This window comes from Aspergillus lucknowensis (genome assembly GCF_044049455.1).
Source record: "Aspergillus lucknowensis strain CBS 449.75 chromosome Unknown BJX67scaffold_9, whole genome shotgun sequence".
Taxonomy (NCBI): domain Eukaryota; kingdom Fungi; phylum Ascomycota; class Eurotiomycetes; order Eurotiales; family Aspergillaceae; genus Aspergillus; species Aspergillus lucknowensis.
The window spans coordinates 53,913-76,075 of NW_027263553.1; the positions used below are offsets into that span (position 1 = coordinate 53,913).

Below are 22,163 nucleotides of genomic sequence, written 5' to 3' on the forward strand. Positions count from 1 at the left end.
TGTTTACGATCACTGCTACCAGAAAGTGAAATTGTTCATGATCATTATCAAATGTTATTGAAATGAGTTGAAGATATATTTATGCTCAGATTTCCGGATAGTAGACAGCGGAGACGAAGGTACGCGATATAATATCCCTGTTCGATGACGACTCTGACCTCTAGAGCTCACGAGTGGGTATTATCACCACGGAGGGGAAGATAATAAACATATAGCATTAAGCGGATAAGTTTAATACCAGTATATATATATATATATATATATAATCGAGAGTACACAACTAGCTTTCCATCGCCTCCTCCGCGGGATCCTGGAACGTCTCCGGAAAGAACCCTGGCGGTGGCCAGATATCCACAATTGATGGCGGATGCACCAACGGCTGCGAGCCAGCAAGACGGTCTGGATCATGGCAGAAGGCCTGGAATGTGGTATCGTCGAGGAAGCCGAAGTCCTTGAGTCCTGCCTCGCGACTCGTAGCCCACTCTGTTGTATCAAGGTATGCGAGGTCGTTGAAGATGGCATCGAGGCTGGAAGTATTATTATTTTCCTGGAGTTGGGTGTCTGAGCTGGTGGAGGGGAGGTGGATGGGGCTCTCGTCAAGGGTTGTAGGATTGTCATTTGTGGTGGCGGATGTAGAGGTTGCTGATATCATCGGGTTAGATAGGGAAGAGTCTGGTGTTGGGGGGTGCAGATGCTGGGATGTTGGCAGGAGCATAGCGTCTAGATCACTTGCTGGGTCTGAGCTGTGCAGCATGGAGGGTAGTGCCCTATCCGTGTGGGTGGGGGTGGAGCCTTGGGGAGGATTGGAGATATCTGCGGTCTCCCTAACTGTGCCTTTAAGTGTCATGTATTGAGTGTCGACTGGTATGGTGATGCCCATGATGGAGGAGGCATAATCAGAATCCGCTATTTCGGGGGGATTTCTTCGGGTATGTGACTGGGACGAAGGATCACCACTAAGACCGCGATGTTCTGTTGCTGTCGTGGATAGAATGCTATCCTGGGAAGGATTGTAGTAAAGATTAAGACGCTTGTTCATCCCTATCGCGGGAATATTATCGGCGTCCTGGGAGAAGGAGTGCGCTGGAGATTTGGAGAAATCCTTAGAGCGGTACCATTGCTCGAGATCGGTTGTCAAGGTGCGATAGACCGGCCAAGTCGCGCTGAGTTCAGCTGTTCGCTGAACGAGAGCCTCTGTCCACCGTCCGAAAGGAAATGAGTTACTTTCAACATGGTGTCGAAGCGTGAATGCCTGCTCGGCAATAGTGCGTAGGGATAATTCGAATATAGGGGGTATATTGCAGATTTTGAAGGTATCAAGATGTTGTGAGATCATAGGAAGGGCCCGGTAGAGGAGCTTCTTTGCGCCTTCGGTAGCAGGTCGTTGGGAGCGGTGCGATCCAAGCTCCAAAGGAGCAATTCTAAGGTAGAGCAATAAGAGGATCGCGATGTATGTCAATCCTAAGTAAGTTTGGTGTGGTAATAAAGCGGAATGGCGTTCTGGATATATGCTCTCGGGCCCGATCAGTCGACATCCAAGTGGCAGATGGTCATCCCATTGTTTGAGCTCTGAGACCAGCCGCTGTGCGGATAGATGGGTATTGACCCCAACTACCGAGTCTCGCGTGATTTTGTTCAATACGCTAGCAAGCTCAACTAAGCGATTGAAGCAGCTAAGGGCGAGTAGAGGACCGCGGCGGGGCGGATTCTTTCCCTGCGAGCCACCGGTTTGGAGCAACACATCAGGCCAAGAGTTCCATTCTTCCAGGCCATCTTCTTCTAATAAGCCGACAGCTATCAGATCCCGCGGATGCATGCTGGGTCTTCTAGACATTCGGAACGACACGAAGGAGTCGATAATGAAGCATCCTAAGAATACGGCTTTCGCTTGCCTCATCTCGTCGGACTTGCGAGCGTCTGAAATACTGAATGTACTCATAGAGATAACCATGCGGACCGCCTGACCAGTAAGAATCCAAGCAGCAGTCCAGTCCTCTAGGCCGATATTGACTAGAGTCAGGAGTAGCAGTGCTTGTACATGTCCAAGTTCGTAATGCTCCGTTTCTGAAGGAATCAGATCTCGAGCAACTGCATAGTATTCCTTCGCTTTTCGTAAGAACCCTAATGACCCGTCCTGCGGGTCGGAGGGCAATAGGGATACTGTGTAGCTGAGGAGGGCCCACAGTGCAGCGTGATCGCCGGAACCTGGAGAAAGCCTCCCGACTGATATTGAGGGGACATTTGCATAGAGGCAAGATGCGCGGAGAATGTTGTGTTTAGCAAGAATGGGGAGCCAAGAGTGGGTAGCGGCGAAATATGTCTCCAACAATTCGGAAGTGCGAGGCGGGAGTTGTAATGCATGCATGCTACACGTCGTAGGGGATTGTCGGCTCTCCCCTGGTATGTACAATCGGGGTCGTTTAGCAAGGGGAGTAGGGTCGATCACGCGCGGAGCATCCTGTGATAAGGGAGTGGAGCTGCGGTCTATACGAAATCCCCACTCGCTCCCTGTATCGTTCGAGAAATGTCTGTCTTCGTCTCGGGGACGTTTCCCGGTGCTGTATGGACTGGTGGAACCCGAGTTGGGGGACAACATTCTTTCTAGGGCGTTGTAAAGACGACATGTTTTCCATGACTCGTGTAGCGTTTCTGACGCTCCGTCGTCCATCCAGAGGGACATAAGCCTCTTCCTTCGACCGGCTGATTCAGCTGTTGTGCCGAGGAGTGAAAGCATGGCGTTTTCGAAGCCATCAATGTTGCATATGGCGAGCGCCCAGAGCTTTTCCAGGCCACGAACATATCCCTCTGGCAACCCACGCTTTTTCGCATGGGGATCGTAGGAACAAGTGTGTCCCGAAGCCAGGCAGGCAGAGCAGGAAGGGCGAAGGCCGTCGCATTTGTCCTGGCAATGAAAATTCGTGGTCAGCTGCCTGTGAAGTAAAGCGGGGGGCGATCGAGTGGTCCAAAAACTCACCTTTTTGCTTCGGCACCTGTCGCAAGCTCTTGAGACCCTCTTGCGCCGAGGGGCTTTGGGATCGGAACCCTCATCCATGAGGGATTATTTGCTACAGGAGGGACCTGCCATGTAGGCGTGGTTGGCGGTAAAAGGTCGCGCGATTCAGCATGCAAATCCGTTTCTGTTAGGTTGCGAGTGGATCGAATCGCAGGAATAACAGTAGTGCATTTCAGAGAAAACAATAAGTGAGAAAGTATTGGTTAAAAGATGGGAGCGGAACAGAAATTGTCGCCCTTGGAGGCCGGGATACCCAGCTGCGAGTTCGCAAGTCAGGATACGCAACAGAGGGCAGTCAGAAAAGACTCAACCACAATCCTCCTTCGCCCGTCCAGAACATGGAGAAGACTGACTTGGCCCATCACGAGACAGGAAGGGGAGAGAAGGGAAGCAACTGGAAGTATGGACGGCTTCTTGACGGGTTCGGGGCGAGGTTCGGGAAATGGGGGGAAAGGCGTTGAGGGCCAAGCAGGAAGAATTCCGCCGGGGAGATAATCCCCACACTGCTCCCCACAAGCTTCCACGGAAGTCTGAAGTCTCCGATCGTAGACATTATTCATTATTTCTCAGAAAGACGTATCATATCCGTTTTCTATTGCAAGGAGTCCTCCAACGGTTTCCCAGGCATATTCTCTTGTTCAGTGGAAAGAGATGCGGTGCGCTGGCGGACCTGGAGGTTCCTGCCCGGCCACATACCGGGGCTCTCCTCCTTAGCTTCGGGCTGATTCCGGGGCACAACATGGAAAAGTCCTGGAGATATTCCGATATAAATCAGTCGAAGTTGATTGCAGGTTCCTGTGCAGTCTCAGCAAATCGCCAGCCCTGGGGCTTGCTGGGTTTCGCTGCTTGAACCGCCGACAATCGGCGGTTTCCCCTCCACTTGGAGTGAGATCCTCCGAAACCCCATGTCGCCTTGAGTGCAGACGCTTCCCCCCAAAAGGCAGGACTCAAGTGGAGACGGGTGGTAGCCGATTGAGGCCGGTGGGCGACAATGCAGGTGCCCAGGTGGTGATAAGTGCATCAAGTGACCTTATTCCCTCGAAGGAGAACACGGAGGACCCTGTGTCGTGCCTCCAGGAGCACGTACCGGGACGCGGCATCCCGAGTCGGCAATCAGCTGGGGCGGCCCCGGAGAGCCCAAAGCTTATTGGTGAGAGCTGACGAAACCAACATCCTTCATCATCTGCTGAGGGGATCGACTTCATCGGCAAAGATCTTTACCGGAGGGAAGGCGGTGGTAGGCGGCAGGCGTGGTGAAAGCTTGGCCCCAGAGCAGCCCAGCATGAGCCTTCTGGCCTTGCTGAAATCGATCCACGCATGCCCCTCTTCTGGGGTTATATGATCTTCCCCAGTCATGTCCTTTTACTGGCCTCCGCGGCCCTGAAGAGCCCGCCCGCTCTCTGGTATCCTCGCAGCATGACAGCTGTGGCCTGTCCTTCCCGTCCCTCCTGCATCATCCTTCAGCGCACATCAGGCTCCTTTACCCTCCACGAACCCCCTCAAAACTATGGCATATGGGGTATGCGCCTTGGTACATAATATTTCCTCACGAACACTCACACTTACTCTACGAGCCATCATTCGACCTCGCTGACCAATCCGATCTTCGACCATCCTGACTCAGGAAGAAGATTTGTCGGTGTCCTAGTATTCGTACCAAGATGCCTCACCATTCCGGCCACGACGTGTTCCGAAATGCCGATCCTGAGGCCTCTCTGGCCTTGGTTGGGATTCCTGGATGTGGGAAACGTTCCTTAGGATTTGTTGCCGCCACCGCTTTGAAGCGGCGCTTTATCACCGAGGATCACTACTTCCGGGAAGTTACTGGGCTCTCGCGACAGGAGTATTTGAAACAATACGGAAGTCAACAGTTTCAGCAGCGCGATATCGAAGTCCTGAAGATGATGCTCGACAACCATCGTTCAGGCTGCGTGATTGAGTGCGGTTTGGGAAGCCTGACCCGGCCAATCCAAGAACATCTCAGACGGTATCGTGTGACGAACCCAGTCGTGCACATAATTCGCGACATGCGCCACATCCAGAGCTTACTCGGCCTTGATGACCAGGCTGTAAAGAGGCTCTCTGAAGGCGACGCACTCCACCGCACTTGTTCGAATCTCGAGTATTATAACGTCGAGGATCGCTCGAACTTATCCGCCCAGCTCGATGAAGAAACGCAAGATCGGCGGTCGCTCAGCTATTCTTTTAAGCTCAAGGAGGCGAAGGAAGATTTTACACGTTTTGTGCGCTTCGTGACGGGCACCGATGTTGGTCATTCCAGCTACGACTCGCCATTCGTGCTACTGGAAACCCCCCCAGAGCGACGACCTTACACATATGCCATCTTCGTACGCTCTTCTGACCTGATTGACAACAGAGTGAGACTCTCTGAGCTTGAGTCGGGTGGAGATGCGATCGAACTTTGTATCGATCGTTGGACCCCAGAGATTGCGATGGTAGTCAGTCAGCAAGTTTCTGTCCTCCGGAGAAATACACGTACACCTATAATTTTGTCAATTGATTCCAAATCTCTGGGAGTCAGCGATTCGGACTCGACAAAGGGGCGGAATGTGTACTCTGAAATCGTGGAACACGGCTTACGCCTCGCCGTAGAGTATTTGGTTGTTGATTTAAATCAAGACCGTACTCTCACTATAGGGGCTATCCAAAACAGGGGTAGGACAAAGATTATCGTTCAGCGCTTTTTTGAACCATCATCTGGCGTGACCTGGGATGATGAGGAGTGTTTATCGGCTTACCTAGATGCTGGGGGTCTAGGGTGTCAACTTGTTCGAATTCTTCGCGTAGCAACTGAGCGCGAGGATAATGCTGCTATCGCCAAGTTTACTGCTAAAGTCGATTCGCTTCCCGGTGACCCTCCACCAGTTATAGCCTACAACATTGGCGGTATTGGGCGCACATCTCAGGTCTTCAATTCAATTCTCACGCCTGTCTCTCATTCGGCCATTGAGCGTTATTCACAAGATGAGCTGGACCCCCAAATTACCTCGCGCGACGCCCTCCAGGCTCTCTTTCAGAGCTATGTGCTGGATCCTTTACAGTTCTATATTCTGGGTGGTAATGTAGCCTACAGTCTTTCCCCGGCAATGTACAACGCGGCATTCCGCCACTGTGGCATGCAGCACACCTACAGAATCCCCGAGAAGCCAACACTAGCAGCTTTAGACCGGCTGGGCCGGGATCCCCATTTTGGAGGCGCCAGTATTGTACAACCATGGAGGGTGCAGGTTTTCCAGAAGCTCGCTGCAAAGAGCCGCCACGCGGAAGCCATTGGGGCAATTAATACGATTATGCCTCTTCGCGGTCGCACAGATGGAACTATGTTTCCCCTCCCGGAGCAAGCTCGTCGTCGACACCTGGCTGGCCCGGTGCTGGGATGGTATGGCGAGAATACAGACTGGGTTGGCATAATGACATGCATCAACCGCAATCTCTCCCCGCGAAATGCCGTTAGCCCGTTGAAAACGACCGCGTTGGTTATTGGAGCTGGCGGCATGGCGCGTGCCGCCATATATGCTATTCTCCGGCTCGGTTGTCGGAGAATATTCGTCTACAATCGGACTCTGTCTCGTGCGGAGAGCGTTGCTCACCACTTTAACTCATGGGCCGCCTCCCAGGTGGGGTCGACGGAGGTCGTCTATGTTCTGCAATCCCTGCAAGACGATTGGCCGTCGAATGTCCCTCCGCCATGCATAGTTGCGTCTTGCGTCCCGGCGGACCCGGACAGAGATGAGCCTCCGGCCAACTTTGAGATGCCAATACAGTGGCTGGGAAGCACTACTGGCGGTGTAGTCCTAGAGGTATGTCCCTGAAACCACTAAAACCAAGAAATTTATCTAATTCGGGAAAAGTTCGCATACAAACCGCTAGATACTCCGCTGCTGCGCCAAATGCGTCGCTTTCGAAGTGAAACGGGCCATCCGTGGGTTTTGGTGGACGGGCTTGATAATGTTGCCGAGCAAGCCATTGCGCAGTTTGAGATACTAACTGGACGGAAGGCGCCGCGCCGACTCATGACCTCGGAGGCACTCCGGAACTATGTTGGTGGAAATGGACCCTTCGATGAGGGAACAATCCGCGCTCGCCTTGACAGCGTTCAGTAGTCTGCTCGGTGGCACCCAAGCCTCGGCACATAGGCTCCATGTATATATAGTGTATACTAATTTTGTACGAATAATACGAATTGGTGCGATAAAGATATATCCTCTTGTCTTGGCCTTACAATGCCCTAACTCGGCAAGGTTGTTATAGTCCTGTACTCTTACCCATCCAGGCAAGGAGATATTTCAGGGCGGCATTAATTAAATTAGCCCTAGTTACCAAGCAGCCAGATTTGTTGGGGTGAATGAATACCAATACTATTTCTTCACTGGTGCCTCTATTCAAGTGTCCAAAATTTAGAGCCTGTGAATTGGAGAACAACATCTATCATCACAACTTGGGAAGAAGCCTGCCCCCTATGTTATAAAAGCTCCCTCCAACCGCTCTTTCCTCCACAATCCTCCGTCTTCTCAACTCACCTCCGCGGCCACTTTCTGCTCTTTCCCTTCCTCCCTCATCTGTGTGACTCAAGGCCAAAGTCATCCGAAGCCTTCTCGCAGATTACCACTTGAGAATCTCTTGTCGTTCCTCTCCAATTTTAGAATACAGGCAATCAGGATTGCGCTGAGAGGACCTTGCGCTGAATAGCACTGCTATGAAGAAGAGTCGAAACTGGACTTAAGACGAACGGCCAAGTGTACGGTGGCTATCGCGCGTGCGGGTTCTCGATATGTCGTTGGTATTTGGCCATCGGAGGACCACGATTTCCGCTTACATGAGGGCTGCACGTTACTCCTCCGTGGAAAGAAGCTGTTCACCCGGGAAAGAGCAGCTAGATGCGCGTGCAGGCAATTCAAAGCTGAAATACCATATTGGTCTTGTTCTGCCCAACGCCGCCAAATGGAACGGCCTCTTCTATGGCCCTATTCAAGCAGTTACACTGAACAACATAATCGACGAAGAAGGGGAGAGCATTCTGACCCTTGGTGAAGAGAAACAAGTGGAGGTGTTTCCAGAGAAGAATACCTACGCCCACGATGTCCTTCGGAAATCAAATCGCTTTTTACAACATCTCTTTGTGAACAACGAATTTGAAGAGTCATACTGCAGTGTCGGATTAAGGGTTGATCCGATGGGGTAGCTCAACGTTTTGACGTCAGGTTGAATATGGTTAGAATTGTGTGTTCTAAAGGTCTGTTTGGTACAAGGGCCCTTCAGGGGCAAGTTGCGTACAATACTCCGTAATAATTCCGCTCCGGCGCAATACCCGATTAGGTAATCCAACATGCAGCGTCAATCACGTGACTTTCGAGCCCATTGACAACGCCCCAGCCCTACGGTAGCCCTGCGAAGGTAGGCCAAGATTTGGCGACCGGCAAGACCGAGAGACCCTGCTGCACCTCCAAGGAACATTTTCGTTCCCGAGGTCCCGGTCTTCCGCTTCCAAATATGGATGGGTTCATGTCACCCTTCCGCGAGAACGACCAGCCTCAGCTCCCAGGGTGGAACTTAACGGGACAGCAGAAGAACGCAGTAACTGCAATTGCAAACTCTCGCCTCAGCTTTGTGCAGGGGCCGCCAGGAACTGGTAAGAGTCGGACATTAACTTCAACTGCGCTTTTTTATATGCAGTTACTATATCCCCGAGCACTCTGAAGACATGTGAGTTAGCGTATTGAGGCCGTACCGTAACCTGCCGGATTGTCAGCTAACCTCTTCCGTTTCAGGGACATTGTGACGTCGCATCTCAAAGCCAGCGAATTACCCAACTTCGAGGCAGACTTCCACGGACCCGTTGGACCTTTCCATCTCAGGAGTCTCCGGAACAAGCACTGGCAGCGTGGCTTTGCCCGTCATAGCCAACTCAACAGCAACTTCCGCTTCGATGGGTGGCAAGCGTATCGCTCGCTCGTGGGCTGCAGTTCAAGAGGTGAGTACATCCCATACATCTGCTTGGATTTCAGATACCAGCGATTTTAGTGCCGGAAGTGAGACAAGAACAAATTTGATCACGGGAGCAGAAGACCAGGCTCAAATCGCCCATATATATCCGCTGTTGCTCGCCCAGAAGTGAGGAGCAGTGGAGGAAGTCTTGTTCTGGAAATCTCTGACACTTCTGGTTGAAAGAACGTGTATCTTCTCACGCCCACAGAGGACAGACTCAAAGCTCTTCGCGAAATCAAATCTCCCCGGACACTCACTGACCTCTCAACCTACGTCGGCATGGCTGGCTTCTTAAGCCACGTCTCGCACTTTGCTGCGAAAGAGAAGCCTTTACAAGGCCTCAGGACTGAGCTGCTCAGAGGAGCCCCAAAGAAAAGGGGGAACTCGAAACATCCCAACCTGACTCACGCAAAGCCAGTATTCTCAGTCAAATTGAAGCTCTTTTCACTCTCATCTCAATCTCGCCCGTGTTCCTTTCCTTCATCTCCGTCTAAAAACTGAGTCATTCAATCACCGGGTCTGTTCACTGCGTCCATCAGGAGAGGTCTTTTACTGATGCCGTTCAGGCTATCGAGCCGCGACCGCACGTTCTTTGGAACGCGCTGTGTTGGGTAGAGAGGGTACCGAGCAGCCTTGCAATCTTATGTCCCTGTACACTGCCCTCCATGCTTAATAGGGAAAGGCTGCACTTGCATTGGGGACTCATTCGCAGGGCGAGGAGAAGAAAAGCTCGCGGTAGCATTTTTCTGGCTCAAGCCGTCCATTTACCTGGACGAAGTCGAGCTCTGCCAGGCGCCGACTATGCCCCAAGATACCCACGGCCAGGTGGATGCCAAGGTTGCTCTGGGAGATGAGCTCTGGCGTTGTTCTGGCGCTCAGATTAAGTCCCGGGGACGTCTTCGAATTCACAACAGACAACCCCGACACGCACCCACTCCCATCCCCCGACATCCTCGGCATGCAATAGATGCTTCATCGAGAAGCTGCATTGAGTGGAGCCTCGGGTCCGTATGGTGGCCTCGATCCGTATTTCGAAAGCGATCTCAATGAGGACGAATTTGTTGGGGCGTCGCGTCTTGGATGGATGCAGTGAAAGTAGAGACTAGACTCGAAACCGAAGACGGGGAGGAGCCACTTTGTCAACCAGAGTATGCACTTGAAAGCCTCGAGCCTTCGAGGTCTCGAATTCAGTATGTGTTAGTGATAAAATAACCCCACGAGGAACGCCCGCGAAGGCTGGAAAATGTACTAGTAGATAAAAAGGGAAGCCACAAAGTTTATGACAGCCATGATACCACGGAAGAATGTAGAATATTTAGTAAGAATAAATTTTCAGAGGCATGAGAGCACCTGTAAAGGGCTGGAGTATGTCCAGCATCGCGGAACAAAGTCGCTCCACGCTGAGGGGGTGTGACCTACCAAGTCTCTCGACAGCGTCTCCGATAACTTAGAATTGAACATCGTCTTCCCCAAGAACACACACACGACCAGAACGTGCCTTGGTTCTGATCATGCCCTAATCGTGCAGTTACCCCTGTATCGCGGTTTGATTAAAGGCTTTTTCTGGCGTCTGTCGCAGTCACGTGCAGAGCAGCGGCTTTGGGGAGCCGAGAACCCCAGAAGGAACATTTCCAATCCCTCCGCACCAAGTCACTCGAAGGAGACCTATAATTGTCAGTCCCAAAGATGGGACATTTGCCTATTTTTCTGATACATTGTCAGTCGAAAACTTCGACGGACCATGGCCATTCACCCACGAAAAGGATCTGGAGCCTCTGAGGCCGACTTCTTTGATATCCCCGACGAACCGCTATTTGCGATAGTCAGACGGCAGCTCAGACGTATTCGAACCTGGGTGTTCATACTCGCCTTCATCCTGTTTGTCCTTTTCCTCCGAAGGGAGCCGCCTCCTCCTCTACCCGTACCGCACATTAACTATGACTTGGTGGATTGGTCTCGCTACGCATACAGCCAATATGCAACTTCCAGCCCATATTTGTGCAATGCAGTCTTGGTCTTCGATGCCCTAGAGCGACTTGGGAGTCGAGCACAACGGGTCCTATTCTATCCCAAGGACTGGGACGTGGTCGTTGATAGCGATCATGATCGAGACAGCCAGTTACTGCGACTGGCAAAGGAGAAATACAAGGCAATGTTGATCCCGATAGAGGTGGAAATGATTAAACCAGATGCGGGTGCGTTCAACTTCTAAGCTCCTACGCCTAATTCGAGACGCTAATTTACGCACGACTGTAAATAGGTCCCGACGAGCCGTGGGATAAAAGCATATCCAAGCTGCTAGCCTTTGGCGAGGTCGAATACGAACGAATAATCCATCTTGACTCCGATATTCTCGTTCTACAGAACCTGGACGAGCTTTTCTTCCTCCCCCATACGCCCGTCGCAATGCCCCGCGCCTACTGGCTCCTCCCGGAGCAGAACACCCTCTCCTCACTCCTTGTTGTGATTGAGCCCTCATACCGCCGGTACAAAGCCCTCTTGGACGCAGCTCTCAGTATGGAAGCAAGCGACAGCGGTACCGGGGAGGAGAGCTCGCGAATTAAATATGACATGGAACTACTGAATGAGTTCTACGGGAATTCTGCCATGGTCCTCCCCCACAGACAGTACGGGTTGATATCAGGCGAGTTCCGGTCGGAAGACCACACCGCATTTCTCGGAAGCGACGACGAGGTCTGGGATCCTGATAAAGTACTTGCAGAAGCTAAATTTGTGCACTTTTCGGATTGGCCACTGCCGAAGCCCTGGGTTATGTGGCCGCATCAGATGCTAGCTGATATTCTGCCCAAGTGCAAGAACAATCCGGGGACGTTACATGAGAGCGGCTGTCGCGATCGTGATATATGGATGAAGCTTTATGATGATTTTCGGATTAAACGGAGGGTAGGACACCCTTCTTCACATTTGCAGATAGGAAAAAGCACCCCTTGCTGATCGGTTTCGATAGGACGTCTGCAAACTTTTGAGTTATCCTGCGCCTAACTGGCCTCCTGGGAATGATCCTCCCGCGAATGCCGAGCCTGGAGCGTAGTTTGGTACTATTTGGCGTTCGGCGTGAGGCATTGGGGATCAGCATTGTGCATTCGATATGGAGTGAATTTGCGCACATAGAGGCATGATACACATACACGAGGAAAGAATCAGTTGCTCAGTTGTCAGATATTTCATCCACTTCGAAATCCTTGTTAGCCATGAGGAAGATTGGGATGTCCCCTGGAGGGGCAGATTTGGGTTTGGCAAGGAGTCTGGTATGTGGCTTTTTAGCTATGTGAGCAACATGTAAGCATACTCCAGTGGGACTGAGGACCTTTTAAACTACGCAATATCGCTCATCTCCGTATTCGCGATATCTTCTCAACCCACGGATCCCGCTTTTCTCTTTCAAATTCCTGCGATAATGTGAAGTACAATGGCCACTTGCAAACTATACAGTGGCATCATAGCGCTGGCCTTCATCCTCACTTATCCTCCACAAACAACGGGATCAGAAATCCCAGTCCCACCCCCCAAAACAAACATCACAATCACAGATAAATTTAGCTTTACCTGCCTCCCGCTAACAACCCAACTCTCCGACCCGATCGTCTCTCCGGGGCGGCCATCCACGCACACACATGTCGTTACGGGAGGGACAGGATTCCAGCAAAGCATGAGCCTCGAGACGGCGCGCAGCGCGAACGAAACGACATGCGAGGTCGCCATGGATAGAAGCAATTACTGGATTCCGGCGCTTTATCACGCCAATGCGACGCGGGATGGCGGTTTCGAGATGATCGGGTATGAGTGGAGCGTATGTCTTTTCTTTTTTTCTCCTGCTTCTCGTTTTCTCGTCTGGGTAGCCCTTATCGGTTGCGTTGCGCGTATGCGTGCGTGTGAGACTGATCATCGCAAGCAGGCTGTTTATTACCTTGATCGAGTGTGCAATTATACCGCTGGGGGGATGGAGGCCGGGTGCCGGGATGGGGCGTATCCTTTGGCGCCGCCGGCTGGGCTTCGTGTCGTTGCTGGGGACGCGAAGCTTCAGTAGGATGCCCGTCGTCGAGAGACTTGCTGGGCTGTGCTGACAGGGTACAGGACGTATAACGACTCCGACTTTTCGCAGCGTGCCATCTCGCATATGTGTCTCCAGCAGAATGGGACGTCGAAGGAGACGAAACACCTTCCCCGAACGGGGTGTTCAAAGCTGAGGTCGCAGGTTTTCTTCCCATCTTGTTGGGATGGGAAGAATTTGGATAGTCCAGATCATAAGAGCCACGTGAGTCCTTCTTGAGGGGTATGTGTGATCCCGTTTGACTGATATTGTTTCACAGATGGCATATCCAGCGACTGGAGACTATAACAAGGGTGTCTGTCCGAAGACTCACCCCATAGCCATCTTTTCGATATTTGTAGAATTCCTCTTCAACACGAAACCGTTCCCCGATTATGAGAATTGGGTATATTCAACTGGCGATCGAACGGGATACGGTCTGCATGGGGACTTCATAAACGGGTGGACAGACCAACAGGCCCTGCAGAGCGCCTTCGAAACCTGCGCAGGGAGAGAGACACTGAGTTCTCGAAATTGTTCGATCACGAAGACCCAGAAAAGAGCCTTGGCTCCTTTACCGATAAGCCCGGAGGTTCTGGTGCTGGAAGATGATCTGGGCCAGAAGAAACCTATACGAAGGTTGCCTGGTCGCCCAGAACACGTCCATTAGACGATCGGGGTGTTTTCACGCCATCTGTGGATAGTTTTATCCCTGTATGTACCCAAGAGACTGCGGATACGGGAGCGACGCGCAGTCCCAATCGAGCTGGTGAAGCCGGCGGCATCAGTCTGTGGAGGTAGAGTGTGTAATCAGAAGGTCCAGAGCATCATAGACGATGGATTCTCGCCCGAGTGACCATCCTGGTAGAGTCCAGAGAAAGGTCCGTAGAGCATCGCTTAGCCCACATACCCCATCCCCTTCCTCCACCACTGCCAAACCCCGCGTTGCTCCATCACACTTCCGAAGTCCTTAACGCTCTCGACCTCGGACAAGCCGGCCCCTCCGTCGACTTCCCTCGCACTGCTGCCCTTACCAACCCCCTTCTCCCTCTCCTTCTTTTCCAATTCCTCCACCATCGCCGCCGCAGGCCGACTGACGAGCTGGAAATCCTTATACCGCAGATTTCGAACAACGTTAACCCACGACTCGACGGCGTCCTTCTCCTTCGCTTCGACGTACATGATACCGGGGCAGCCGCCGGAGCGAAGGAGGGCGAAGCAGTTGTGTGTGTCTGCGGCGCGTTTCAGGGCGGCGACCTTTTTGCGGGAGGTGATGTGGTGTGTGCGGATGAGGGCATTGTATGGCATTTTCGACGGAAGGGGGAACGGGTTGGTTGGGGGTAGGTTATCGTCATCAAGAGGGTGGATGGAGGTGGTGAACGAAGTGGAGTTTGTTTTTTTTTTGATTGTCTCAGCAAAATTGCGGGGAATATGGCTGGGGGAGCTTCCTTGAGCTGGCTACGGGCTACGGAACGAGGAACAATCGGGCTTTTCTTCAGTTTGATGGAAGTCAATTAATTGAAAACTCGGTTGAGAAAGTCTCTGGTTTTCGTGTGTTGTGCTGGACAGGCAGAAGCATACTTTCTGTACGTGGACCCTCGATAGCGACCAATCCAGCCGCTGAGACCCTGCATTCCTTCCTCAGTCGACAATACTATCTGATCCTCTTGGGAGACTTTCGACCAGGGCCCTTGAGTGGATAAGAAGAAGAAGAAGAAGAACAAGGGAAGAGTTGGACAAGGGCAACCCTACGCTGCGATGTTTAAAGTGTTCTCCCTCACTTCTTCGCCGCGTAAGAGTGAGATGTCGTGGGTACCCGAAGATTGCGCTTGCGGAAAGGGGATGGAGGATTGGAACCTTGGAAGAAAAGGTCCACGGGTGTGTCTTGGGAAGAGACCAGCGGCGCCCCGGGGGCCCTTGTTGATTATCCATCACACGAAATTCCCAAAGTAACTTACCCTTCTGCTCAGCTTCTTCAGCGGGGCTGGCAGGAAGCAGTGCTCGACATGGGCTGTTGGAAGTTTCGGAGGGCCAATAATTGACGCAAGGGAATTTGATGCATCGTGACGAGTTTTTCCTTCGCTAGGTATTGACCACTTCCAACCTCCTCGGAGGCAAGTTACCCCTCCTCAGGTCATCAGAAGTGCTGCTTCATGACTTCAGGGGGCACTTCTGCATGCAAGGGTCACATGCTCCACGGTCCATGGTGGATCCCGAAGAAGACAAGTCGGGATCACCCACTTGATGCCAACCAAGTGAAGCTTGTCGACGTGATTGCGCAATGGAGGAGGATGACGACTCCCAAGTCCAATGTTGTCTCAGGGGCCAATGGTCCGCGTGGGGTGCAGAAAGGCAAAAAGCTTGGGTCCAGGGCACTGGACGTCTTGTCCTACGTACGCTTCTCGGCGCTAAAGACCAAAGAACCAAAGAAAGGCAGAGTGGCGCCTGAACTCTGGCTGTCTTGCGGGCGGGCGCAGCCTGGTATTGAAAGTATCCGGAAAAATTAATTGGACGAGGATCAGATGAGGAGTGAGGGGGGTCATGCCGTTGGGAGAAGCAGCATGATGAGGGCATCATGAATAACCTTGTCTTGTCTCAAGACATGACATGACAGTCAGGGTTCGGGGCTGGGGATGGACCAGGGCAAGGTTCCTTGCTGAACTGGCCACTAAAGTTTGAGGTTGTGATTATTATTCGTTTCAACCTTAATTCAATTGGGGAAAAGAGGCCGCCTACAAAGGAAGGGTGGTCCACATCCAAAGCTTTCGTCACGCCGGGGGCGCAGATCACTTCGAGGCGGAGTTTCGGGGGGACTTCTTGTCGTTGTCAGAGCTCAAAGAGAGAACTTGGCTTTGAGCACCCAGATATATAGATAATGCTCACCCCCGTGTTCGGGCTCCATCACAATCAGAGTCGTACATCGCATCCTGGAGTAGACAATGAAGTGCCAGCCACTTCTTACGAGCGCGGCCGTCTTGGGGCTCTGTGAGTTTCCTCCGTCTGTCACATTCTGGCTTGCCTTTTGTGTCTCCTTTCCCCTTGGCCAGTGGATGGTCCTCGTGCTAACTCTTATACCAGTAGGCTCCCTTGCCACGGCCAAGATCGATACATTTTCGCCAGAAGGCCAGCCCGGGATATATTATAGCGTCACCGTTCCTGAGGAGACTGTGTCCTCAGGCTCAGGGTCCGTTTTATTTCAGATACGCGCTCCCACAACCTTTGAATGGGTCGCACTTGGTCAAGGAACGCGCATGGCTGGAGCCGATATCTTTGTTCTATACTCAGCTTCCTCACAGAACGTGACTATTTCCCCGCGCTCAGGAGTCGGGCATGTGCAGCCAGAGTATAATCCTCAAGCCGAGGTTTCGCTCTTGGAGGGAACCGGCATTGAGGATGGAGTGATGACCGCGAATGTGCGCTGCGACTCATGTCGATTTTCACCCAGCTCGTCGTGGATCTTCGCGTACAAGGGTGGACAGCCACTCGATTCCGAAAGCCCGGAGGCCAACATCAACTTCCATGATGATTTTGGCGGTACCAGCATTGACTTATCGAACGCAGTCACGACTCTCGAAAATCCATTCTTGGATTATGACGCGAGCTCGCCATCAAATCAGCCTAATGAGGTTGGAGGAGACGCGGGAAACGGCGACACTATCCTCATTGCTCATGGTTTTATCATGAGCATTGCATTCGTGCTCCTGTTCCCCTCGTTCGGCTTGATTACGGCCATCCCTGTCCCAGGAATCATCGTCAAGGCCCATGCTCCCCTTCAGATTCTGGCCCTATCATTGGCCATTGCAGGGATGGGATTGGGAATTAAGCTTGGTAAGGACAACGACCTCCTGGAGGAGCCTCATCCCGTGCTTGGTCTCGTTGTCCTCGGCCTTCTCATCTTGTTCCAGCCCGCGATGGGCCTGCTTCAGCACCTGCACTTTCGTCGAACCGGCGGCAAGAGTATCTTTGCTCATGGCCATCGCTGGCTGGGCCGCGTAATGATCATCGTCGGCATCGTGAATGGTGGCCTTGGTTTCCGCTTGGCAGGGATTGGCAATCCAAACACCCCAAGGAGCGCGGTCATTGCTTACTCGGTGATTGGTGGCGTTCTTGGATTGATCTATGTGGCGGTTCAGTTGTTTAGGGCAGTGAAAGACAGGGGGGATGATGGGAATCAGAACATGGGTGGCCGTAAGAGCCGGGCAGACGTTGGGAGCCACGGCCAGGATTCAACATGAGACAGGGGAAGACGCGACCGGGTGAGGGCGATGATTGAGAACTGGAGAGATAATGCGATGTGATCGGCGCACATGAGTGTAACTTAATCTGAATCATGTAACTGGGCCTGGACCAAATGAAGCGGCAACGCAATCCTGGGCTGGGGTGGCTGAGCCATCAGCCACCGTGCAGCGCCGTAGGCAACCACAATCGGATGAGCTGCTGAATCGGGACAACTCGTGTTGACGACGCTGGATCGCGTCATCACGAAGAGCTGATGTCTCCGAAGAATCTCTGGCTCACCAGTGGAGCACCACGAGGGACTTCAACATGCAGTCGACTCCAGTCGATCGCGGGGAGAGAAGATGCAGCGTTCCCCGCTCTTTCCCCGCTGTCTTTCGACCCTTCGTACTCTCAGTAGTCGCTTTCAACGACGTGCTCATTCCTCTCCTGAGTCCCACGAGGATGGAAGTATCCTCAGCACGCTGAACGATGTCTTTCGCAAGACCTGGCATCTCGGCCTCACGTCCTTTGGGGGCTTGGGCGTCCACTTCCAGACACTCCACTCTAAATTTGTAGAGGCTGGAAACGGGAAGGAGGGATGGATCGACGAACAAACGGTAAGTCTATGGAATGGTAGAAATGGAGGTTCAATACTCATTCAATGTTGTAGTATCAGGAGCTATCAGCCATCTGTCAGGGCCTGCCTGGCCCTGCAAGCACGAAAATGCTCTTCTGCATAGTACTATTGCATTCTGGGTTTATCCCAGCAATCTTAGCCTTCGTCTTATGGAGGTTAGGAAGAAATGCCCTCGAGCGCTCTAGGGTCCTTAATTGATTTCATCGACAGTCTTCCAGGCGCTATTGGCATGTATGCCTTGTCTATCGGAGTACAGAATATGGGTGATACTCTTCCCGGACATGTCTATGCCCTCCTTTCCGGCCTGAATGCGTCGACCGTGGGCATCGTTGCATTCTCGGCTGTGCAACTAGCGGAGAAAGCGATTCGAGACAAGCTCACCCGCCTCTTGGTTATGTTCGGTGCATGTGCCGGCCTCTGCTACAGCGCACTCTGGTACTTCCCAGTACTAATGATTTTTGGCGGTGGAGTTACTGTCGTATGGGATGGTTGGGTCGGTCAGTTAATCCGCAAGGTAACAAGGTGGAGGCAGAGAAACGCCTATCCTCAGGATTCTTGGGAGGATGGAGTCGCTGCCGCGGAACGATTCGAGCTTCAAGGGCTAGCAAACAGTAACCCACACGTCAGGCCTATTCAGAGCGAGACCTTCAGATCAAGAAAAGCGTGCCAGGCCCGTGATGTTCTCCCACAGATTAGCGAGTCGGAAAGTCGAGCACAAATAGGCGCTTCTCACAATCACATCATCAAGATTAGAGTCGGACTTCTCCTGTGTGCGACTTTCTTTGGTGAGTATCGAAGTAATTGCCAGTTGCCCTTTGCATGATTGGCTAACTGAAGAAGCGTCTTTTGTCGGCATTATTGTAGCTCGAGGAATAATGGAACGCCCGCCACTTACGCTCGACTTATTCGCCAACATGTACCTAGCTGGTACCATCATCTTCGGTGGAGGTCCCGTTGTCATTCCCCTCTTGCGTTCATACGTCGTTGACCCGGGATGGGTATCTGGTCGAGATTTTCTGATCGGCCTGGCTCTCATCCAGGCATTCCCAGGCCCCAACTTTAATTTTGCTGTCTTCCTTGGCTCGCTTGCCATCACCAACTCCGGACAGTTTCCCTCCGTGCTCGGTGCATTTCTTGGCTTCTTTGGGATATATCTGCCGGGGATAACCCTCGCGGTGTCTGTGCAAAGTTTTTGGAGGGTGCTCCGTCGAAGAAAGTGGGTGGTCGATCTTCTCAGGGGAGTCAACGGGACCGCCATTGGTCTGGTGTTTACAGCAGTCTATCGGCTCTGGGAGGTCGGTTACCTGACTCCTGAGGCAGGCAGAGGTCAGAGTCTAGCTAGAGAGCCATGGTGGGTGGCTGTTGCTGCCATCGCATATGCGGAGAACGCCTGGTTCAAGGTTCCTCCAGCCTTCGCCATTCTCTCTGGGGCCGTGCTAGGTCTTTGCTGGTATGGCATAGTTGGGGCTCAGTGGTAGGTGGATAGCGGAACTCAGGAGTAAACAGGATAAAGGTATCATCCGAAGCTGTACCCTGGGGAACTTTGGAGCTCGTATCTATACATTTGATCATCTCGAGTAACCTGAAGCCGTGGCTATGTGTAGTTTCGAGCCCTTCAATGTTACGTAGACTCCCCCGACCTTTCACTGAATGTTATTGAGTAAGGTTCGAAGAAGATGAAAATGCGTTGAGGATGCTCGCCGTGGTATACCGCGCGAGTGGCTGGATGGGATTCTCGTCACTCTCGTTCATTGCAAGACCCACCATTTCCTTGGTGCGCGTCGTTCGAAAGAATCCGGAGGTCTCTCAGAAGTTTCAGAGCTCAAGCATAACTCTTCCTCAGAAGAGTGAAAACCCTCCTAGTGGCTGATTGATCAGTGCAATGGGGCAAAGGAAAGGCAAGGATCTCGCTTAGGACACACGAACGCCCTCCAAAGACAAGCAAGTTACAGATGGCCAAGCCAGATGGTCGACTTTTCGTGTTCTCTCCGTTTTATCCGATTGCTCAACGCCTTTTCAGGTGTTTGTACACCACGATTGGTGGAATATGCCCCTTCGTCTGCGCCGGAGAAATTACGGCCAGGATCGTCGCGAGCCAGAAGCTCCATCACCAGCCAGATCTGGGGTAAGATCCTCATCTCCACAGCTCATGCCAGCATTTGCCGTGGTCTCTTTTGCCAGCCACCAGCGTCTGATGGAGAAGAGGCAGCCCCTCACCAGCTGCATGGCGAAATCTCCGGCGGGACTCACAATGGCTCCTCACAGGCGGAGAAATTTGGGCGCAGTTCGAGGATGGTATCGACATGATAAGGCTGAGAGGATTGCGATCATTTAAATAAAAAAGGGTTTCGTCTCTGACTTGGCAGCTCAATTCCCGTTCAAAGGAGAGTTCGGTTGGAAGACCAGGCCTCATTTGCTTGCCAAAGATGAAGCTACTTCCTCTCCTCGCGCTCTGCGCAACCTCCGTCAGCGGTCTCCTCTTCGATTCTCTCGATCACCCTCCCCAAGGCGCGAAGGTATACTCAGCTCTCGATAAAGCAGAGCTGCACAGAATTGGCGCCCATCACCCAGGTCACCTTGACAGGAGGACCGTCACGATCCGCTCCTCGCACAATGACACTGACGATATCTCGGCTGATTTCCTCTGGGGTATCCGACGCGCAAACCACGGCGGGAGACTCCTTCTCAAGAGAGGCGAGAAGTATGTTATTGGAAGGAAGCTCGACTTGACCTTTTTGGACAATGTTGAAGTGCAATTGGATGGAGAGCTCAAGGTCATTCATTCCCTTTCCTTCCTGCTCACTCTTCATGCTGACGGATGGATGGGACTAGTTCACCGACGACGTGCCATATTGGCAAGCGAACCACTTCTACTACGACTTCCAGAAATCGATCACCTTCTGGAGATGGGGAGGGCGTGATATCAGGATTTTCGGTAAAGGCGTCTTGAACGGCAATGGGCAGCGGTGGTATAATGAGTTTGCGGGACAAGAGATCCTGGTATGCTCACTCAAATTCAAACACTGAACCAACCTTTATTGGAGAAGGAGAAGCTCATATAACGAATAGGACCCCGATAACACGTACTACCGCCCGATCCTTTTTTTGTCAGAGAACGCAACTCGCCTCTCTGTCGAGGGAATTACCGAGCTCAACTCACCTTGCTGGACCAACTTCTTCATCAACAGCAAGGATATCTCTTTCGACAATGTCTACATCAATGCCTTCTCTACAAATGTTTCTGTACGCTTCCTATCCACTTCTTCGAACCATCAGGCATGCTGTTCTAATGACATGATAGGCCGAACCTAAGAACACTGACGGCTTCGACTCCCTCAACGTCGACGGCTTGTCCGTAACTAACACCCGCATTGACATTGGCGATGACTGCTTCTCGCCCAAGCCAAACACATCGAACATCTTCGTACAGAACCTCTGGTGCAACAATACCCACGGTGTCTCCATGGGAAGTATCGGACAGTACCCGGGAGTTTTGGATATCATTGAACATGCTTACATCGAGAACGTCACCCTTCTGAATGGTCAGGTACACCTTCCCTCCCCCCTTTTCACTCTACGTTAGTGAAAGGAAACAAAAGCTAAGACCTGATCCTTATAGAACGGTGCCCGCCTCAAAGCCTGGGCCGGCGAAGGCGTCGGGTACGGCCGCATCAACAACATAACATACAAGAACATTCACGTCGAGAACACCGACAACCCGATTGTGCTGGACCAATGCTACTTCAACATCCCCACTAAGGAGTGCGCGTCGTTCCCTTCCCAAGTCAACGTGACGAATATCGTGTTCGAGAACATCTATGGTAGCTCATCGGGCAAGGAAGGCGACGTAGTCGCTGACCTGGTCTGCTCTCCGAATGCGGTCTGCAATGGGATTGAGCTAAAGGATATTGATCTTGTCACGCCTGATGGAGAGGAGGGTGTGATCGTTTGTGATGGCATCCAGGGGGGTATTGGCATTGACTGTGTTGAGTCTTCCTCCGCTTAGAAAGAATGGCTAAAGAAAACTGTAGTAGTAATAATCTAGCTGTATCTATCTATACATAGGCGGATTCTGGTATCTAGAGGTCATGCATGCTATCAGAACAGCGTCATCACAAACTTGACAAAAGCAGGGCTGTAGATCATGCGGTAACTACAAACGATAAGTTTCCTGAAGGTACCAACGTACAGGATCCTCCGTGAAAAGAGTTCTCACAGCCCTAGTAGGATGCCGCTCC

General features: G+C 52.1%; 9 protein-coding genes across 9 annotated transcripts; 7 read left to right on the top strand and 2 right to left on the bottom strand.

The window, feature by feature from the left end:
- Window positions 1–280: 280 nt before the first annotated feature.
- On the bottom strand, window positions 281–3,052 carry BJX67DRAFT_370695 (putative C6 transcription factor; the record flags this gene model as incomplete). Its single annotated transcript, XM_071030952.1, has 4 exons — window positions 281–1,194; window positions 1,225–1,582; window positions 1,616–2,902; window positions 2,975–3,052. 4 exons carry the CDS (start codon window positions 3,050–3,052, stop codon window positions 281–283), a joined length of 2,637 nt encoding a protein of 878 aa, XP_070888396.1.
- A 202-nt stretch (window positions 3,053–3,254) lies between these two features.
- Window positions 3,255–3,912, top strand: BJX67DRAFT_331039 (uncharacterized protein). Its single transcript, XM_071027501.1, has one exon. The coding sequence runs from the start codon at window positions 3,456–3,458 to the stop codon at window positions 3,861–3,863; it is 408 nt and encodes a 135-aa protein (XP_070888397.1). The 5' UTR covers window positions 3,255–3,455; the 3' UTR covers window positions 3,864–3,912.
- Window positions 3,913–4,674: 762 nt separating this feature from the next.
- BJX67DRAFT_378974 (repressor protein) lies at window positions 4,675–7,137 on the top strand (the record flags this gene model as incomplete). The annotated part of the gene is made up of 2 exons (XM_071032455.1): window positions 4,675–6,834; window positions 6,886–7,137. 2 exons carry the CDS (start codon window positions 4,675–4,677, stop codon window positions 7,135–7,137), a joined length of 2,412 nt encoding a protein of 803 aa, XP_070888398.1.
- Window positions 7,138–10,370: 3,233 nt separating this feature from the next.
- Window positions 10,371–12,260, top strand: BJX67DRAFT_331066 (nucleotide-diphospho-sugar transferase). Its single transcript, XM_071027503.1, has 3 exons — window positions 10,371–11,214; window positions 11,280–11,923; window positions 11,988–12,260. Exons 1-3 carry the CDS (start codon window positions 10,761–10,763, stop codon window positions 12,069–12,071), a joined length of 1,182 nt encoding a protein of 393 aa, XP_070888399.1. The 5' UTR covers window positions 10,371–10,760; the 3' UTR covers window positions 12,072–12,260.
- On the top strand, window positions 12,213–13,875 carry BJX67DRAFT_331152 (DUF1996 domain-containing protein). The gene is made up of 4 exons (XM_071027505.1): window positions 12,213–12,830; window positions 12,936–13,063; window positions 13,115–13,295; window positions 13,351–13,875. Exons 1-4 carry the CDS (start codon window positions 12,450–12,452, stop codon window positions 13,738–13,740), a joined length of 1,080 nt encoding a protein of 359 aa, XP_070888400.1. The 5' UTR covers window positions 12,213–12,449; the 3' UTR covers window positions 13,741–13,875.
- Window positions 13,854–14,544, bottom strand: BJX67DRAFT_331051 (uncharacterized protein). The gene has a single exon (XM_071027502.1). The coding sequence runs from the start codon at window positions 14,376–14,378 to the stop codon at window positions 13,968–13,970; it is 411 nt and encodes a 136-aa protein (XP_070888401.1). The 5' UTR covers window positions 14,379–14,544; the 3' UTR covers window positions 13,854–13,967.
- A 1,465-nt stretch (window positions 14,545–16,009) lies between these two features.
- On the top strand, window positions 16,010–17,946 carry BJX67DRAFT_391955 (cytochrome and DOMON domain-containing protein; the record flags this gene model as incomplete). Its single annotated transcript, XM_071034873.1, has 3 exons — window positions 16,010–16,055; window positions 16,152–17,258; window positions 17,467–17,946. The coding sequence occupies 3 exons, from the start codon at window positions 16,010–16,012 to the stop codon at window positions 17,529–17,531; spliced, it is 1,218 nt and encodes a 405-aa protein (XP_070888402.1). The 3' UTR covers window positions 17,532–17,946.
- On the top strand, window positions 17,523–19,916 carry BJX67DRAFT_347342 (putative chromate ion transporter). The gene is made up of 4 exons (XM_071028520.1): window positions 17,523–17,905; window positions 17,959–18,080; window positions 18,136–18,710; window positions 18,766–19,916. The coding sequence occupies exons 1-4, from the start codon at window positions 17,651–17,653 to the stop codon at window positions 19,401–19,403; spliced, it is 1,590 nt and encodes a 529-aa protein (XP_070888403.1). The 5' UTR covers window positions 17,523–17,650; the 3' UTR covers window positions 19,404–19,916.
- A 223-nt stretch (window positions 19,917–20,139) lies between these two features.
- Window positions 20,140–21,941, top strand: pgxB (putative extracellular exo-polygalacturonase). Its single transcript, XM_071034874.1, has 5 exons — window positions 20,140–20,699; window positions 20,758–20,925; window positions 20,995–21,168; window positions 21,227–21,472; window positions 21,545–21,941. Exons 1-5 carry the CDS (start codon window positions 20,352–20,354, stop codon window positions 21,929–21,931), a joined length of 1,323 nt encoding a protein of 440 aa, XP_070888404.1. The 5' UTR covers window positions 20,140–20,351; the 3' UTR covers window positions 21,932–21,941.
- The last annotated feature ends 222 nt before the right edge of the window (window positions 21,942–22,163 follow it).

Coding starts and splice junctions, on each gene's coding strand:
- BJX67DRAFT_331066 (XM_071027503.1), top strand. CDS start 10,761: ATGGCCATTCACCCACGAAAAGGATCTGGAGCCTCTGAGGCCGACTTC. Junction 11,215..11,279: donor AATGATTAAACCAGATGCGG/GTGCGTTCAACT, acceptor GACTGTAAATAG/GTCCCGACGAGCCGTGGGAT. Junction 11,924..11,987: donor ATTTTCGGATTAAACGGAGG/GTAGGACACCCT, acceptor CGGTTTCGATAG/GACGTCTGCAAACTTTTGAG.
- BJX67DRAFT_331152 (XM_071027505.1), top strand. CDS start 12,450: ATGGCCACTTGCAAACTATACAGTGGCATCATAGCGCTGGCCTTCATC. Junction 13,064..13,114: donor GCTGGGGACGCGAAGCTTCA/GTAGGATGCCCG, acceptor GACAGGGTACAG/GACGTATAACGACTCCGACT. Junction 13,296..13,350: donor GTCCAGATCATAAGAGCCAC/GTGAGTCCTTCT, acceptor ATTGTTTCACAG/ATGGCATATCCAGCGACTGG.
- pgxB (XM_071034874.1), top strand. CDS start 20,352: ATGAAGCTACTTCCTCTCCTCGCGCTCTGCGCAACCTCCGTCAGCGGT. Junction 20,926..20,994: donor TTGCGGGACAAGAGATCCTG/GTATGCTCACTC, acceptor TATAACGAATAG/GACCCCGATAACACGTACTA. Junction 21,473..21,544: donor TCACCCTTCTGAATGGTCAG/GTACACCTTCCC, acceptor TGATCCTTATAG/AACGGTGCCCGCCTCAAAGC.
- BJX67DRAFT_347342 (XM_071028520.1), top strand. CDS start 17,651: ATGCAGCGTTCCCCGCTCTTTCCCCGCTGTCTTTCGACCCTTCGTACT. Junction 18,081..18,135: donor TTAGCCTTCGTCTTATGGAG/GTTAGGAAGAAA, acceptor TTTCATCGACAG/TCTTCCAGGCGCTATTGGCA. Junction 18,711..18,765: donor CCTGTGTGCGACTTTCTTTG/GTGAGTATCGAA, acceptor TAACTGAAGAAG/CGTCTTTTGTCGGCATTATT.
- BJX67DRAFT_331051 (XM_071027502.1), bottom strand. CDS start 14,378: ATGCCATACAATGCCCTCATCCGCACACACCACATCACCTCCCGCAAA.
- BJX67DRAFT_331039 (XM_071027501.1), top strand. CDS start 3,456: ATGGGGGGAAAGGCGTTGAGGGCCAAGCAGGAAGAATTCCGCCGGGGA.